A 16,131-nucleotide genomic window follows, 5' to 3' on the forward strand; every position below is an offset into this window, starting at 1 on the left:
CCGTCTCCTCGCTCTCCCCTCCATCCCTCCCTCCCTCCCTCCCTCCCTCTCCCCTCCGTCCTTCTCTCCCCATTTGTTTGTCGTTTCGGCTGTCTCCGTCTCTGGCTTGCGCCTCGGATGGGGTAGTTAAGGGGAAAGCATGCCAATTAAGCCACATCGTTATATGTGTGATAGCTCCGTTGGCAACAGCCGTACGTGGCGAGGGGTAAGTCTGGCATCTAATACCATAAATATGAGTTTCCTGGTTGACAGGAACAACCTGTTTCCAAGAGCGGAGCACGCTTTCTTCATCTGCGACTGCAGCCATTATACTGGCGGGCGTTTGGCAGCATTCTCACATCTAATATACATTTTTTTTTTTGGGATAATATATTCAGTCACATTACACGGTAAAGCACAGTGCGTAAGTGTTGAACTGAACAACGAGCTCTGACAATTGAATGCAAAATGCAAGATTTCATTATGAAACATAAGAAGGTGGAACAACGTTTTGTCACATCGCTAACACTCTCCCTGTTCCCTAATCTAAAATTTCTGTTCCCTTGCTGCAGACACGAGGTGCAAAAACTGCTTCAAAGAGACTACGGAGGTACTTCTTATGTATTCTTAAAACCTCAAACACTTTGCTTTAAGCTAAATCATGCTTGGATTTAATTACAATAAGTATTTCACCTGAATTGTATATTTTTTTTATTTTTAATGACCGTTCCAACAGTTCTTTGTAAGTATGAAACGTAAAAAACTTTATATTGCATCACCACCTGTTGACCTGTGCAGAGTAGAACTTCAAGACCAGCTACAGTGATAGGATTGTATTTTTAAGCCTTTTTAAGTCTTTTTGCACCAGATTCTTTTAAATGATCTCCTAATTTTGAACAGACATGAGCTAGTTTAGCCCAGCTATTCCCTTGTGGCCCAAGTGCAATTAGATTGTAAGATAAGTGACGTGTGAACCAACAACTGTTCACCTGAGGCTCGCGAAATATAAGCAGCCAGTGGTTGGCTGCTTACTCCAAAGGCAAAACCCACCCCTGCTTTCTTTTCGCCAGAGACTGCCCGACGTTGGAAGAGATGTGAGCATCGGGGCGTAAAAAAAAACGTTCCCTTGCTTTCCCTTTCTCCCTCTCCACCACCCTTCTTCTTCTCCCAGGAAGCCAGCCCCGGAGGTCAGCGCAATCAGGACCCATGAGCAACAAAGGGCCCTAGTTAGGCGTCCGGCTCAGTGCCCGAGCCAAAGGCCAGCTTAGCGGGGCGAGACTGTCCATTAGGCAAGACCCTGGAACACCCCGGGGATGTGAAGTGAAAAAGGGTTAGGAGGAAGAATAAAAACAGTATCAGCCGCGGACACATACACGCGCATATTCTCAAAGACATACACAGATCATACGAGGCCTTGTTTGACACTGCTGTCAGGGTGCAGTGAAGAGGAAAGACAAGACCCTGTGACACACTGAGACGTCACACACAAACACACACACCACACACCACACACACACACACACACGCTGAGGTCTGTACCTCACCATAAATGCAAATGATAAGAAAGGAAGGGATTTCCTCCTTGTTTATAGCACAGGCTTTCCACAACGTGTACTGTGCTGTTTAAACTTTATATAACTGGCTGCAGCGAAACCAAAAAAGCTGATAAAATAATCAACACCACTACTTTTACGTCTCTTCTTCTTTTAGCAGGATGGGAAGCCTGATTTGTCTTTGTGTGAAGCCTCCCGTGTGGTTGACTGTCCAAGATCCTCTTTCAGCTTTAATCATTACTGCCTTACCCTCAACAAACTTTACGTTATTAAGGACACATTATATTTCTAATTGGTTTAACAAAGGTATTTATTCTGAATAAACATCATTGTTTTCCTAAAATCTCTCCCAAACTAACTCTCCTTCTCTCTGATTTTCAGTCTTTTCTCACTTTCTTTCCTAGTTTGCCATTCCACATGCCTCTCACCTTGCCTTCATCTTTCTACTTCCTTTCACTCCAATTCCATGACTTCTTCACCTTCTTCCCACTTTCCCTGTCACATTTTCTTGCCGAAATTCTCCTTTTAAACTATTTCCAACTCCTTTTTTCTTATGTCTACCTCCTCTTCTATTCCTCTGGTGCTTTTCTATGTCGCTCCCTCCTCTGGGTACTATACACAGTAACAACTGAGGGCCACATATCATCGTCTTCAAGTTAGCATGTCTGGCCCCCCGCTACCAAACCTCTGCACACCCACATGGGCCCCCCCACCCCCGACTATCTCCTCCTCTCCTCGGGGTCAACACTCCAACTCCCTCAGGGCTGGAGCCACCAATCATGTCCACCAGCTCCTCTCCTTTACCTCCATCCCTCAGACCACTGCTACCTCACCAACCCGATCGACCTCCCCTTCCCCGCCTCCCCCACCCAGGGCCAGTCTACAGAGCTGTGGCCACCAATCACAGCGTGTCAGGCAGCCAGTCCTGATGGAGCACGGTGTCAGAGTAACACTCAGAGCTGCCGAGGATGAAGTCTCGGGAGACCGTCCGGCTCTCTTCTTCCCTTGCTCTTTGTCTGTCCCTCCCCTTCTTTCTGTCTGGTTGATGACATGCTGAGTTTTTGAGCAGAGATATATACGGGGTGATGTGAAAAGGAAGTAAGTTTAGCCTGAAGTCACGGCATCTCAAAAAGTTTAAAAAAATGAAGAATAGTTGAATGATTTGAACACTTTCAACACTGTTGCCGCATTTGCCAAAGGCAGATGACAAGACACTGAATGCTAAGGAAATATTTTTTACAACACCTGCTGTGAACACGAGTGTCAGGCCAACTGAACTAAAGGCAAGACTGCTTTTCTTTTTCTTTTGCATCAAACTTGAACAATTACTCATGGAGACGTCCATATGAGAAGGAAAGATAGCAATTACTCCTTCTAAGCTCATTAGTGCTAAAAGATACAGTGCATCTTAAAAAAAAAAGTGGGGGATGTGAGTCAGTTTTCCTCAAATTTGAAAAAGCTGTGTTTTCCAAAATGCTATAAGCTCATGAAAACTGCATATCAGGAAGATGCAACAAATTGCTCCCAAAGTCTTGGAATGCACTGCATTTCACAAATTAAGTATACATAGCAACATACACGCCCATATCAAAGCATAGATATTTCCTTAGCATCAAATACCACCTACTGTAGCTTTGGCATAAATGAAAAACAGCATGTTATAAGGTCAACTCGATGCAGTATGCAGGAGGAAGATCAAAGGTTCCTTATTACAGTAAAATGAGCGGAATAGCCATGGAGAGTTAACATCAACTTGCAGTAAAATCTATTCATAATTCAATATTTCTTTTATTTCTCTCTTGATATTATTCTGCAACCAGACTAGCAGGAAAAAAAATAAATAAATAAAAACTATGCAGTTTGTGTGTAATTTGCAATTTCTCGCAACAGTGGCTTGTGAGGGGCAACGAGAGATAAGGTTTGTGGAAACAAGAAGGTTAATGAACTGGCGGGCAGCAAAATGTACAAAAGGGCAACAGAAAGTACGGAAGGGAAATGGAGTGAAAGAGAAGGAAAAAAAGACATATCTGGAAGAAGAATGGAAAAAACAGGGAGAGCATTAACAGCAGCACTGATTATGAAGAAGAATGACGCACAACCACGATATGCCAAGAAAGCAAACACACAATGATATCTCTGAGTAGGCCCGTCTGTCTTCTTTTCCCTAAGTGAGAGAAGAAAGCTACAGAAAAATAAAGGTAAATACAAGACAGCAGTATAGAAGAGATGAGGAGAATTGTTGATAGTAAAAGCAAACCAGAAGATTTCCTCAGAATAAAAATCCCAGATTGCAGGCGTGTAAGACTTTAACACAAACCTTTAGATATACATCCAAAATGCAGAGAGAGAAGTGTAACATCAATACATAAAAACCCCCCCAATACCCTTGATCTTAAACGTTGCACTACCTCCCAAAAAAGATCAATGTATAGACAACATACACACTCCTGCCTGCGGGGCACTGAGTCCCAGTAAATCTGGAGTTATTAAAAGATAAATCCTGTTTTTCTGACACATCGTTCTCCAAATGAGTGCATTTCACACAGATTTTCCTACGCTATCACATACACCTTCTCAGTTTTTTTTCTTTGTTCGCCAATAATGCCACAACATTAAGACTATTAACTGATTAAGCGAATAACCTCAATCATCTCAGTACAACACAATGTTCTGCAGGAAAACCTTTGCTCGGTCCTGGCATTAATGTGTGTGCTACTTGGACAAGTGCCACCCACCTTAATATTGTTGTGGGCCACGCAGACCCCATAGCAACAACTTTCCTTGACGGCAGGGGCCATTCCCATCAGGACGATGCAGTCTACCCACAAAAAACTGCTGAGGAACAGTTCCAAAAACGTGAAAAATAGCCCAGACTGCTGACCTGGCCTCCGAATTCCCCAGATCCCAAACTGATCGAGTATCTGTAGGATGCGCTGGAGCAAGCCCAATCCATAGAGGCCTCACACCTTCAACCCACAGGACCCAAAGGCCCCCACTACCAACATCCTGATGCCAGACACCACAGGACACCCTCAGAAGGGCCGTGTCCATTCTCTGATGAGTCACAACTGTTTTGGAGGCACAAGGGAGACCTGCACAATATCAGGCTTAATGTTATGGCTGATCTGTGTATATCTAAGTCTTAAATAACATTCACTGAGGTTATACCTTTGCATAATTTACCTATAAGTCATTTAGGCTAAAAAAAAATAGGTTTATAGTTGTTTCTTAAACCCTTTACTGAAAGTTTAATTTAAAATCCAAATATATGGACTGAAATAAATAAACACAATACGACCGGAGAGCCCATTAAAATATGAAATAAATATCTTTTTAAACAAGTTGCAGAAGACAGCATCTGTGAAAGGAACATTTTTAAATACTGCCGAGTTGCTGACGGTCTCTGCAAGTTTTCAAATGGGCCTCTGTTTGTGGAACTTGCTGAGTGTTTATCATATTATCCTCTGTTCTTTGCATAGAAGTGGCCCTCCCATACACCACACTGTGGTTAGTTAGAATTAACTGGCAGAACCATTTCTGTGTCTATGTGTGTGTGTATGTGTGTGTGTGTGTGTGTTCTGTATGCCGTGTTTTTTCCACAACTTTGGGATGAGATCTAAGAGGAAACGGACAGATTTCCATCTGTCTGCTTCATTTGAAAAAAAAAAAAAAAAAGCCCTTCTTACGATTCAAATATATGCTTTAGCCACCTCTCCCTTCCCCTCCCTCCCTTTTCCTCTCTCTTCCATCTCTCCCTCTCTCTCTCTATCCAAGTGGCATCTGTGGATGCGGATGACCAGGGCATCAAGAGTCTCAGGGGCTGAAGGAGGAATAGGGGGAACAGGAGGAAAAAAGAAAAGTAGAGAGAGAGAGAGAGAGACAGAGGGAGCAAGCGCCTCTCACTTCATATTTCCCTAGCACCACCCCGGCGTGCCAGCCAGCCTGCAGTCTGTTCTCCTTTGAGCTTTCTATTCTACCACTGAACGAAAAAAAATCAATTCATATTTCCATAATCCACACTCCTGTCTGTCTACATGTCTTCGCCAACCCCCCTCCTTCCTTCCTTCTCTCTCTCTCTCTTCCTCCCTCTTTCCGTCTCCCTCTCTCTGCCCTTCTCCCCTGGGGTAGGCTAACCCCTCCACCCCGATCCTACGGCCTACAAATGTCATTACGCTGAGCAACAATAACGGCCTAAACAAAAGGAGGCCTTGCTCCGAGCTCCGAGCCCCTCTGCAGAGACTGTTGGCTGCTGCTGCCATATGCTGGCCAGCTCGGGCCACAGAAAGAGACAGAGACTGTGGCTACAGAGGACTCCAGCCTTCAGCCCCACAAAGGAGGAAAGCAGCCTTAATCCTGGTAATGAGGCCCGTGAATACAGCCTTTATGTATACGGGGGAAAGGGCCAATCCCTCTGTACACAGCACGCTAACTAGCCATCTTAAGGGCCATCTTATCCACACAAACGATCTGGCTGACAACAGAATCAAAGAAAAGTAAGGTTGTGTGGGGCTAAAAAGGAGAGATGCTGGAGAGGAAGGATGAGGCCCATGTCAACACAAACTCTATTTACACTATGTTTCTTTCCATTCCTTCTCCCTGCCTTCCTTTTTTTTTTTTTTTTAACTCTATTTCTTTCATTACCATTTCCTGTTCCTACATCAGTAAGTCTGTAATTTCTTGCTCACTCTCTCGTTCCCTCACTCCCTTTACCTCTTACTCTGATAGCATGCTCTGGTTCTTGTGGGGCAGGCAGACATTGCCTGGAGCATCTTTCTACAAGTCCGTTTATTCCTCAAAGTGGATCAGAGAGGCAGGAGAGCTGTTTAAACTCACTAGCTTGGCTGCTGTGCTGAAATGCAGCAAGCCTACCCCCAGATTGTTGTCTTTCGCTCCATCTTCCTGTACATTTATTCCCTTCTCTCAGCTGATGCTGCAGTCATCTGTCCGGCGATTTACTCCAGGACCTGTGTGTGTGTGTGTGTGCTGTGGTCGGCTTTTGGCACTGAAACAACACACTTGTCTGTCTTTAGTCTAATCTCTAGTCTCCTGCAGTTCTTAGAGTAACTGGCGGTGCAGCAGTGACACACACACTCACAGACGAGGAAACAAAGCAGCCGAGCGCCTGACTCGTCACACGCCGAAGCCACCACAAGAGGATGATTCCAACTTATATTCACAGATTGATGTGCTTACAGATTGGTACACACGTTATTAAAGGACGTCTGATTGTTTTGATCAAGTTAGATCTAAACTGTTGTTCTTTGAAGGCGAAGCCAGAGAGAAAAACTAAGGACCCCCGCTGGGCGGTGTATTTTGCTGAGGGTAAAGAGGAGGCCTTTTAAATAAAAGCATACCGAATCACACAAGCGTGTTGTCCCCTTGAGACAGCTGATAAAAAAATCTCTGATTGGCATAAAGGATAATTCAGATTTGTAGTATTGTTTTTGTTTTGTTTTTATCAGGAATGATAGCCAAGTCTGATGGGGCACTAAAGATAAGTATTCAGATAATAGAGTGGTTAAGCAAACAGCAAGGTTGGCTGTAGTTGTAGTTTTACCAGTTCCTGTGTGTCAGCTCAGGGTTTCCACAATCAGGGTTCCAATACCCATGTGAATTGATAGAACTATTATTATTATTATTATTATTATTATTATTATACAGTATAAGGTAACACAAGACCAAGGATCAATTTGGCACTAAACATTTGGAAACCGATCACAACTGAAGTAATTTTCCCAAATAAGCTGTGTCTTGTAAGAACTTGTCATTTTATGCCTGATACCCAGTTCATTTAATGAAGTTATGTTGCTGACATCAATCTGTTGTACAAGATAAGTGCATCCTTAGAGAAAACAAAGGCTGGCGAATAATAAAACATGATACAAACTGCCTGTAGTGAACATCCACTCAGGTTGTAGACAGACTTCCTGGCTAAACTCTGACACAGTGTAGTTACCGTAGCTGTACTCAGACAGGATGAGGACTAAACAGGGCAGTTTCACTTTTATCTCCAAATTAAATTAAGCAGATCCGGCCACACACAACCCGAGTGTTTGCCGCATTTCTTTGATGAAATCTAATCGCAGATCTGCGTCAGTGCTCCCTGATCTTATCTTAAAATCCCCAAATTGTAATATTAAAATCATCCTTTGAATCATGTGCTCATCAAGAATGTATTTATCAGGCATACAGATAAGTCGGAGGCTTAGCTCTTACCGATTTAAGGAGAACACAGTGCGCCAACAAGCACAAAATAACCAGACATTCTTGCTCTCAAATTGAATACGAGCAAAATAATAGTATACATGGGAAACAAAAGGTAGCAGGTAGTAGAGTTGGACAATGAGAGAGAGAGGGAGAGAGAGAGAAAAGGAGAAACCAGAGGTGTGCATTCCTGTCACGGTTGCATGATAATTACTGATTCGTCGGTTATTGAAGACCTGCTCACTGCTTTTCATTACCGACAACAGACGTACAGTGAGACAGAGAGGAGGAGAGAGGGAGACAGAGGAGGAGAGGAAGCACGGAGGAAGCACCTAAGGAGAGGAGGAGTGGTGGTGGTGGTGGTGGTGGTGGTGGTGGGGGAGGTTACCACAGGATGGCAGGGTGAGTGAGGGCATTAGGAAAAGGAAGGGAGAAGGGAGAGGAGGAGGTGGTAGAGGTTGTCGGTAACAGTGAACGAGTGAGAGATTCGGAGAGAAAGAGAGAGAGGGAGAGGGAAGAGGAATGGAAAAAAGCAGAGTGTGTTCCAACCTGGTCTGTGTGGTCCTGGGGGAAGCTCCACAGCACGGTTGGATCTAGAGGTAATTGACAGACAGCATTAATCAGCGGGTGAGAAACACACCGTCTTCGCTAGCTGCCTCAGAACACATACATATTAATGAGAGGGGTGGGGGCAAGGGTGGCTGCTGCAAATCTGTGCACGCACACACACACACACACACACTTGCATACACGCTGACATGCACACACACACACACACACACACACAGAGAGAGAGGGAGCAGCGCAGTGAAAGACAAGAGAGAGAGAGAGAGAGAGAGACTGTCTAGGCTGTATGTGCTGTAAATATGCAAATCTATATTCTCAGTGTAGATATGATCGCTTATATTATACACCAAATCATACGCGTTTAAGGAAGTCGCAATAACACATACTCTGGTTTATTTGCTTAATTATTTCTACACCGCTACAAGCCGAGCAGGAGGGATGCAAATCTTAAACTAAAAGGTTTATTATTGTAACAAGGGGTTGCGATTTCAGCTCTACGTACACGAGACATCGAGACAAAATAAACATGAACGCCGACATGTTAGCCTGGACGATTAATCGATAGGCACGTTAATAACTTGTATGCGGTATTGTTTAACCAGCCGTAGAGTGTAAACACAAGGAACTGGCAGGGTTCAGATTAAAAACAGCTAGATATAATTTAGCTTTTTACAAACGGATCATATAATTTAAAGAATTAACAACTGATCAACCAATAGCCAATAAATCATAAGCACAGTATCCTTCTAAGACTTGCAGAATGGACAATATGGCGCCTTTCACTAACAAAGGGACTAGTAAATAGTCATACATACAGTTCAAAACAATAATTTAAATTTTCCTACATAAGTGACACAGTCTGTGCCAGAAGCGCCTTGCAACATTTCTTTTCCTGAAGCTAGCATGCAAACTATACACCTGATTCTTTCAGGCTTTTGCCAAGCGGCTGAAAGGAAGCAGTCACCCGGCCATAGTCTGAACACAGGGGTCTCTGGTAAACATGGCTTCCACAGCTCCAAGGTCACCCCGTGACCCTGGCGGGAACAGCAAGAGTCTGCAGATGCCAAGTTCACTGTCATGGACGTAGAAAAAGGCCTACATGCTCGCGAACACACACACCTACCTCTGTATTAACAAATGAGAAACCAAACCTTTTAGAGACATAGATAAATTAATAACCAATTTAACTGCATCTGACTCCAAAAATTAACGTAGATGTTCATGAAACCAGAGGAGAAGGGCGGTAGGTGTGTAAAGATTACATGCAATGACACACAAGTCGAAGAGCAGAGTCACGGCTAACACACCAGGCTGTTCGTGTGAGAGAGGAACACAATGCATACACGGATGACAGGACGCAGCAGAATCCATGATGCCTTACGTAATCCTGTTGGATAATTTCATGGGCCTCATCCTGAAAAGAGCGGCACAGAAAGAACGCAGCAGAGCTCAAAGCTCTACACTCCCAACTCTGACCACCCCCCCCCTTCCTCCTGCCCTGTGATCTGCCACAGTTAGGGCTATTTTATGCTTATTTACTGGGTGACAGGATGGGAACTGCCGCTGGAGAATGATACAGACAGAGGAGGTAGAGGGACACACGGCACAGAAGACAGGAGAAAGAGCGGTAAAGGGACTGTTAACGTCCTGTGTTGTGGTGGGTACATTTATAGATCCACAACATTTTTGAAGTAACGGCCCAGGTGTGCATACGTGTGAAAACAGGGAAGTGCAAAGAACAAACTTTTCTCCACATGCCACACATTCCTACTGTAAGTAGCCTTGTTCACAGCTGAGACAATGGGCTCTTAAGACAGGAGAATTCAAGATCAAGTTCTGATGACGTCTGTGTCTATTCAACACAGCAGACAGTGTTGCTTAATCCTAACTGTAAATTCAATTTCTTATTTCCGTAGCCATTGATTTATCTCTTGTACCAGCGATTACAGAATTAGCTTTTTAATTAATGCAGGATGTTTAAGGGTGGTCTCTCTTATATAAGACTGATTACTCGGTTTTTCTGATAACGGCTGGAGGGCTGAGAAGGACATGCTAACTTTGTTTGATGCTAAACTCATTCATTCATTCATTCATTCATTTTATGTAACCGCTCGTCCCCCGGAAGGGTCTGGGGTGCGGGGGTGGAGCCTATCCCAGCTGTCACGAGGCAAGAGGCGGGGTACCAGACCCTGGACAGGTCTCCAGTCTATCGCAGGGCTAACACAGAGAGACAGACAACCATTCATATTCACACCTACGGCCAGTTTAGAACTAATATGTAACTATTAGTGCATAGAAGAGTATACATAAAAAATATTACGTCTCCAAATGAACTTGAATCTGCACATTGACTGGACGTGTCTAGTTTAGTACGGAGTCACACGGAGGGAGACTGCTTCTTGTAGAGCGAGGGAGGAACGAACAGAGCAGCCACAAGAAGACGCAGAGACTTTTCTGGTACAGCTGGGGACATATGAGAACTTCAGAGCGCTACCAAACACCAGCCTTTATCATTCACATGTCCTCTTTCTGCTCCATCCTGTGTGCACCTTCCTTTCTTTCCTACAGGCGTTTTCTGTTCTGTTCTACCTCCACATTTTCCTGCCAATCATTTTCTCTCTTGCTCCCCTTCTCTCTTCCTCTCTCTTCCACTGTCTCTCACCCCCCCTCCCCATTTCTGTCTCATTTCCGGTCCTTCTTCTCTCCTCAGTCTCTCATGCTTCCCTCATTTTATTTTCTTTCACCGTCTATTTTTTTTTGTGTGTGTGTGCTCTCCCCTGCAGCTTTCTGTCCTCTTCACTTCTTGCACCCCCTCCTCTCTATTTTTCTCACTTTCTTGCATCCACACTGCCCTCCCTTTGGACGTGCTGGGCGTGTGGTGGACACAAGAGGGGGCCTGAAGGGGGTTAAGGCTGAAAGTTGAAGGTTACAGAGGTGAAGAGGAACCCTGCTGCTCCGCCAGGGGACACAAATGTCACCATGACAGATCCTGCACCGGTTAATCCACCCTCCCCTCCTTCGAAAACACACACACACACACACACACACTCGCACACTGGCACAGACAATGCGAGCTCCGTGGTACATTTCATTCTGAAAAATGCAACACCGAAGTCAGCTCTGAAATGCGCTGACCAAGCCTGAGCTAATCCATTTTCTTCTGAACGCTTTAAAATATTCAAGGTGCAAATGACACAGCTTAATTTCTACTGTAAATAAATCTGTGAGCTTTCTGTCCATGGTCTTTGAGGATTTTGAGGGTGTTCCATTTTCAGAAATTCAGCTTTGGGATTGTACACGTGCCTTGTATAAATTGTTAAGCTTTGCTCACAAGGTCATAAAACATTTTTTGCATGCAGCAGACATTGGTAGCTGCAAGTTGCACCAAAAAAACGACAACGTTAGAGACACAGAGGTTATGGGGTACATGAGCAATCGCATATTGAAGTGTGTGCACTTAAAAACAGCCACTTAATGACCATGTTATACCTGCGCAAACGCAACTCCGCAATGCAATGGAAATGCAGCACCTTGCTTAAGGACATTTAGCCATTTGTCTGACACCAATCAGCCACTTCCTGTTCTTTCACACACCTGCACAAAATGCCTGAGACCTGTTCGTCCACACGTCTCCCACGCAAACCATGCTCAGTGAAACCTGATTGCATTTCATTATTGATTTGTTAGACAACGGCCTTTCCCTGACCAATATGTGTTTATTGTATTTTCTACAGTTGACAAAATCTATAAAGAGCTGTTGCATGCTGCATAAAAACAGTCCATTTTATGTGACACCAGTGGCGGATGGAGTGACAAGGCGAAAACAACCTATAGCATATTTCTCTCCAGTGGAGCGTAAACAGATCCAGTGGGTGAGAATTGAATTGAAATCACCTATTGAGAGTTAGATTCCTCCATTCACACATGAGGAAATGGAGGTGGGCAGATGTGACGGCAAGCGGCGCCGAGTGACCACCGGCCTCTGTTTGCAAAGTGCACGCGTTCCCCTGAGCACATGTGTACAGTATGAGTAGACGCGTGTTTACACATGGAGAGCAAGCTCAGGGGTGAATATTTACAATACAGTTACTTGTCCATTGATCCCAGAGGGCTTCAAGCGTGGCTGACCTCCAACAGTCACAATGGGGGCAACACGCATCAGCCCCTGAGCCGTGACACAGATACCGGGGAGAGAGGGGAGGCGGTGGCTGATGTGGTCTAAAATCAGTGGTTCGGCTGTTTTTTGAGACGGAAATGTAAAAAAAGACGGTTGATGGTGAAGTTGTGCTGGGTGGAAATGTAGAGGGGTTTAAGAGAGGAGTGGAATGAAAAGGTGAGGGAGGATATGGATGTACTGCTTTCAGAGTGGGCGGTAGATCTCAGCCTCTACCACCTGACACCACTTCTCTGCTATACCTACTCAGGTGGATTATCAAAGATGACAGGATTAAACATAAACTAGAAACACACATGCAGGATACATGCACTCCAACGTATGAGAGAAACAATAGGCCTACCTCCTTGTATCTCATTTCTTTAATTCTTTGTATTTATCTACGTCTGTTGGCACATCCAAGTAGGCTAAAAATGAAAAATGCTGGCATCCTTATCTTGGCAAAACTATACTACTGGAGATTTTCAAGTAGACTAAAAAGAAGCTGCTGGCAGGAGATGTCATTCCTAATGCTGCTGGCTGGAAGAAAAAGTTGGCACTTATGTGTCAGGAACCTCACACTGGCCCATGCTGCAGAGCAACTTACTCAACTTCAGGCCATTTTGTCACTAAGCTAAGAAAAAGTACAATCTAACTTACTTACTTTGAATGGTATATTGGTGTATAAAAATAGCCCTTTTAAGAGACTGGAAAAAGCATATGATGAACATGAAATACGCCTACAGTGCAGAGGCATGCTTGAGCACAACGTTTCTATAGGATCACCTTAGCAGCTCAGAAACGGTGGTCTGAATGCATGGTTCTGGCTTTAAATCTGAGAGAGACTTCAGTAAAACACAAAAAGACCTAACCCTAAATCCAGTGTGAATACACATTTAGATGAAAGCCTCTAGTTTATAATTCTCTATACTATGAGAATCAAACGCCAGACTTGGAGCCCTCATGGCCATCCAGTGTTCTAAAGGCATAAGAAATGCACTTTTTTCACCTTATTCCATGAACGACTGAATGTGTGTTGTGAGTGAATAGGGGGCCTGTTTGTTAAGAGAGGCCAAATCCCATATGGTGAACAGCAGCTCCTCTGGTGAGAAGAGAGGCTGTGAAAGCCACTGGCAGCCCCTCTCCTCCATCCTCCTCTACAGATGAAGGGATGTAGCGCCTGTCTCTCCTTGTTCCTCCTTTCTCCCGCTCCCTTTGCCTCCTCTCCTCCCTCTTTCTTGGCCAGGGGTTAAACTGCTGCACTCTAACCTCCTTGGCAATGATTTCATTCACTCGGTTTCTCTCGCTCACTCTCATCTCCGAGAGAGATTTATTTCACAGTATGTAGTGGATTAAGCCCCCCTCGTATGCCCCTGGACAAAAGCATTGTTTTAGCACTAGCCTGTTCGCTCTAACTGGAGGAAGCTACCGCTACTAAGAGTCCACAATACAGCTATTGTGGACAGAGAGCTCGAGGACCCTGCCTCTGAGGCCGTCTAGACTTTGAGCCCGGGCCGATTGGAGAAACAGGGGGAGAAAATCCCATCAGGCAGTGGAGTGAAAGTTAACTAAGGTAACCTGCTGTGAACCTGATAAAGATGTCAAGCCAACATATGGCAAAAAATGTCTATTGTCAGAACAAGAAGCTTTCTTCCCTCCGAGGGAGGGTATGGTAGAGGAGGAGACGAGCGGCAGCTAAAGAAAACCGGGCAGGGGGTTGCACAACCTAAAGGAAGGAATAACTGCAGTGGTCATCGTTTTACTTCTGGATCAGTAGTCTTATTCTGACCGGGAGGAGGCCCAACCCCTCTCCTCACAATTAAAGGAGTAAGCAGATTAACTGGCATCTTTCAAAGGCCAGCAGGAAGAAAAACACACTCACAGACGTTTAAAACATTTTTTTTTTTTTTCCCTCCTTTTGCCTGTCCCACACTGCACACTGCACACTGCAAATGGCATTACATTTCATGCTGATTTAGTGAGCAGCGGTTTTGAGAAAAGAGAAACTTTAAGTACGATATGGTCCTTAAAGTTTACTAATACTGATTGGTCACACCGTGTTGTTACAAATCAGCTCTGTGAACTGAGAGAAGTAGTGCAAGCCTTAGGTAAATGAGAAAATCACCCGAGTTAAATTAGAGCACATGTTAGTTTGATATTAAATTGGCATTTAGGTATAATAACAGTGCCAAATAAAAGTATAACACTATAATTTCATTAAAGAAGCACAATCACATGCACCACAATGGTGATCTAGATTAGCTCTATAAATAGGTCTAGGAGTGATAAAATTTAATTCCAATGCTTGAAAATTTGAATAAACAAAACAACCTCTAAGGTAGAGCCTGCTTTCCCAGCCAAAAAACCCAACTGGCAGGCTTCACATGTGAGAGATGTTGGCCTGGGGGATTTCTAAGCCATTTCTACAGCTACATCTGAAGAAGATAAACAACAGTCTCGGCTGGAAGGAGAAGAAAGAAAGAGCTGCGTGGAGATGATGTGACCCTATTAATGCCACATTAGTTGTTCCGTCTTTCCAGCTATGTGAGAAAAATGCTTCAGCGGGATGCGCTGAAAGGGAGAGGGGGAGAAGAAGAGGTGGAGAGAAAGAGGCAGAAAGAGAGAAGTGAAAGCGATACTTGTCTCCAGGCTAGTTGGGATGCAACCCAATTTCACAGCTTCACGAATGAGTGGCACAGCATATGGATGCAACCTTTGTGACAGCCTCTGTGTATCACCGCGTATCAGCGTTGATATTCCCAGTCAGATTCCATACTGGTCCAACATTATGTCAAACACCAGCTTCGCATGACTGCACCTTCAACACACACACACACACACACACACACACGCAGCATGTTTGTTGAGAGGAGGAGGAGGGTGTAAGCTAAAAAAAACAAAACAAACCACTATCTCCCCAGACAGACTCCTCTCCAACTTTCTCCTCGCTATACTACATCCAGTCGCTGCAGAATAATACAATCAAGCGTTTACATTAAGACGGTAATGTGCCCTAAAATCCAAGAGATGGCCTAGATTTATATTTCCAAATACATGAAGCGAATATGGGAGAAGACAAGAGTTTTGATCGCAGCAAGTTAACGGTGATGAATCCATCTCTGGTTGCTGGCTGAAAAATCAACACATAATCACACACCTCTCTCCATATGGTCCAACCATCTGCCTTAGTCAAAAACAACATCTATAACAGCACATTAAATTAATAACTCTATTATTTAGGTATATGCATATGGACAAGAACACAGCACACACCAAAAATGTAATCCTGATTTTATATATATATATATTTTTTTTTTTCCACAGTGTCATGGACAATATGTTTTTCTGCCTACATGAAGTTGATTGAAGAAGGTTCCTCTCTATTAAAAGTATAAGATATACTGTATGTAATATTCAGTATGAACAAACAAGGACAATAGCAAAAAGGCAACACTTCTGTGCATTAATTGTTAAAAAAACGTAAAAAGTTAGAATATTTGTTCATAAAAAGGTCTCCAGTAAGCTCCCTTTCATGACAGCGTGTTGTTCTGTAGACGGTTCAGCATTTTTCTAGAATAATAAGGAAGCTGCTGCGTAGAAGAATAACATAGGAACTCCATCACCTACAGTCCTCATCAATAAAATGAACAATCGGGCTCGTGTCAGGCTGCGCGG

At 44.0% G+C, this 16,131-nt stretch overlaps 1 protein-coding gene across 2 annotated transcripts in view; it reads right to left on the bottom strand.

The window, feature by feature from the left end:
* dennd1b (DENN/MADD domain containing 1B) overlaps nucleotides 1-16,131 on the bottom strand; it is a 101,952-nt gene that overhangs the window by 72,090 nt on the left and 13,731 nt on the right. For both annotated transcript variants that reach the window (XM_084548762.1, XM_084548761.1), the window contains exon 3: nucleotides 8,286-8,329. In XM_084548762.1, coding sequence (XP_084404888.1) covers nucleotides 8,286-8,329 — 44 coding nt within the window. The remainder of the gene's footprint in view (nucleotides 1-8,285; nucleotides 8,330-16,131) is intronic.

This window comes from Chelon labrosus (genome assembly GCF_963514085.1).
Source record: "Chelon labrosus genome assembly, chromosome: 7".
NCBI classification, from domain to species: domain Eukaryota; kingdom Metazoa; phylum Chordata; class Actinopteri; order Mugiliformes; family Mugilidae; genus Chelon; species Chelon labrosus.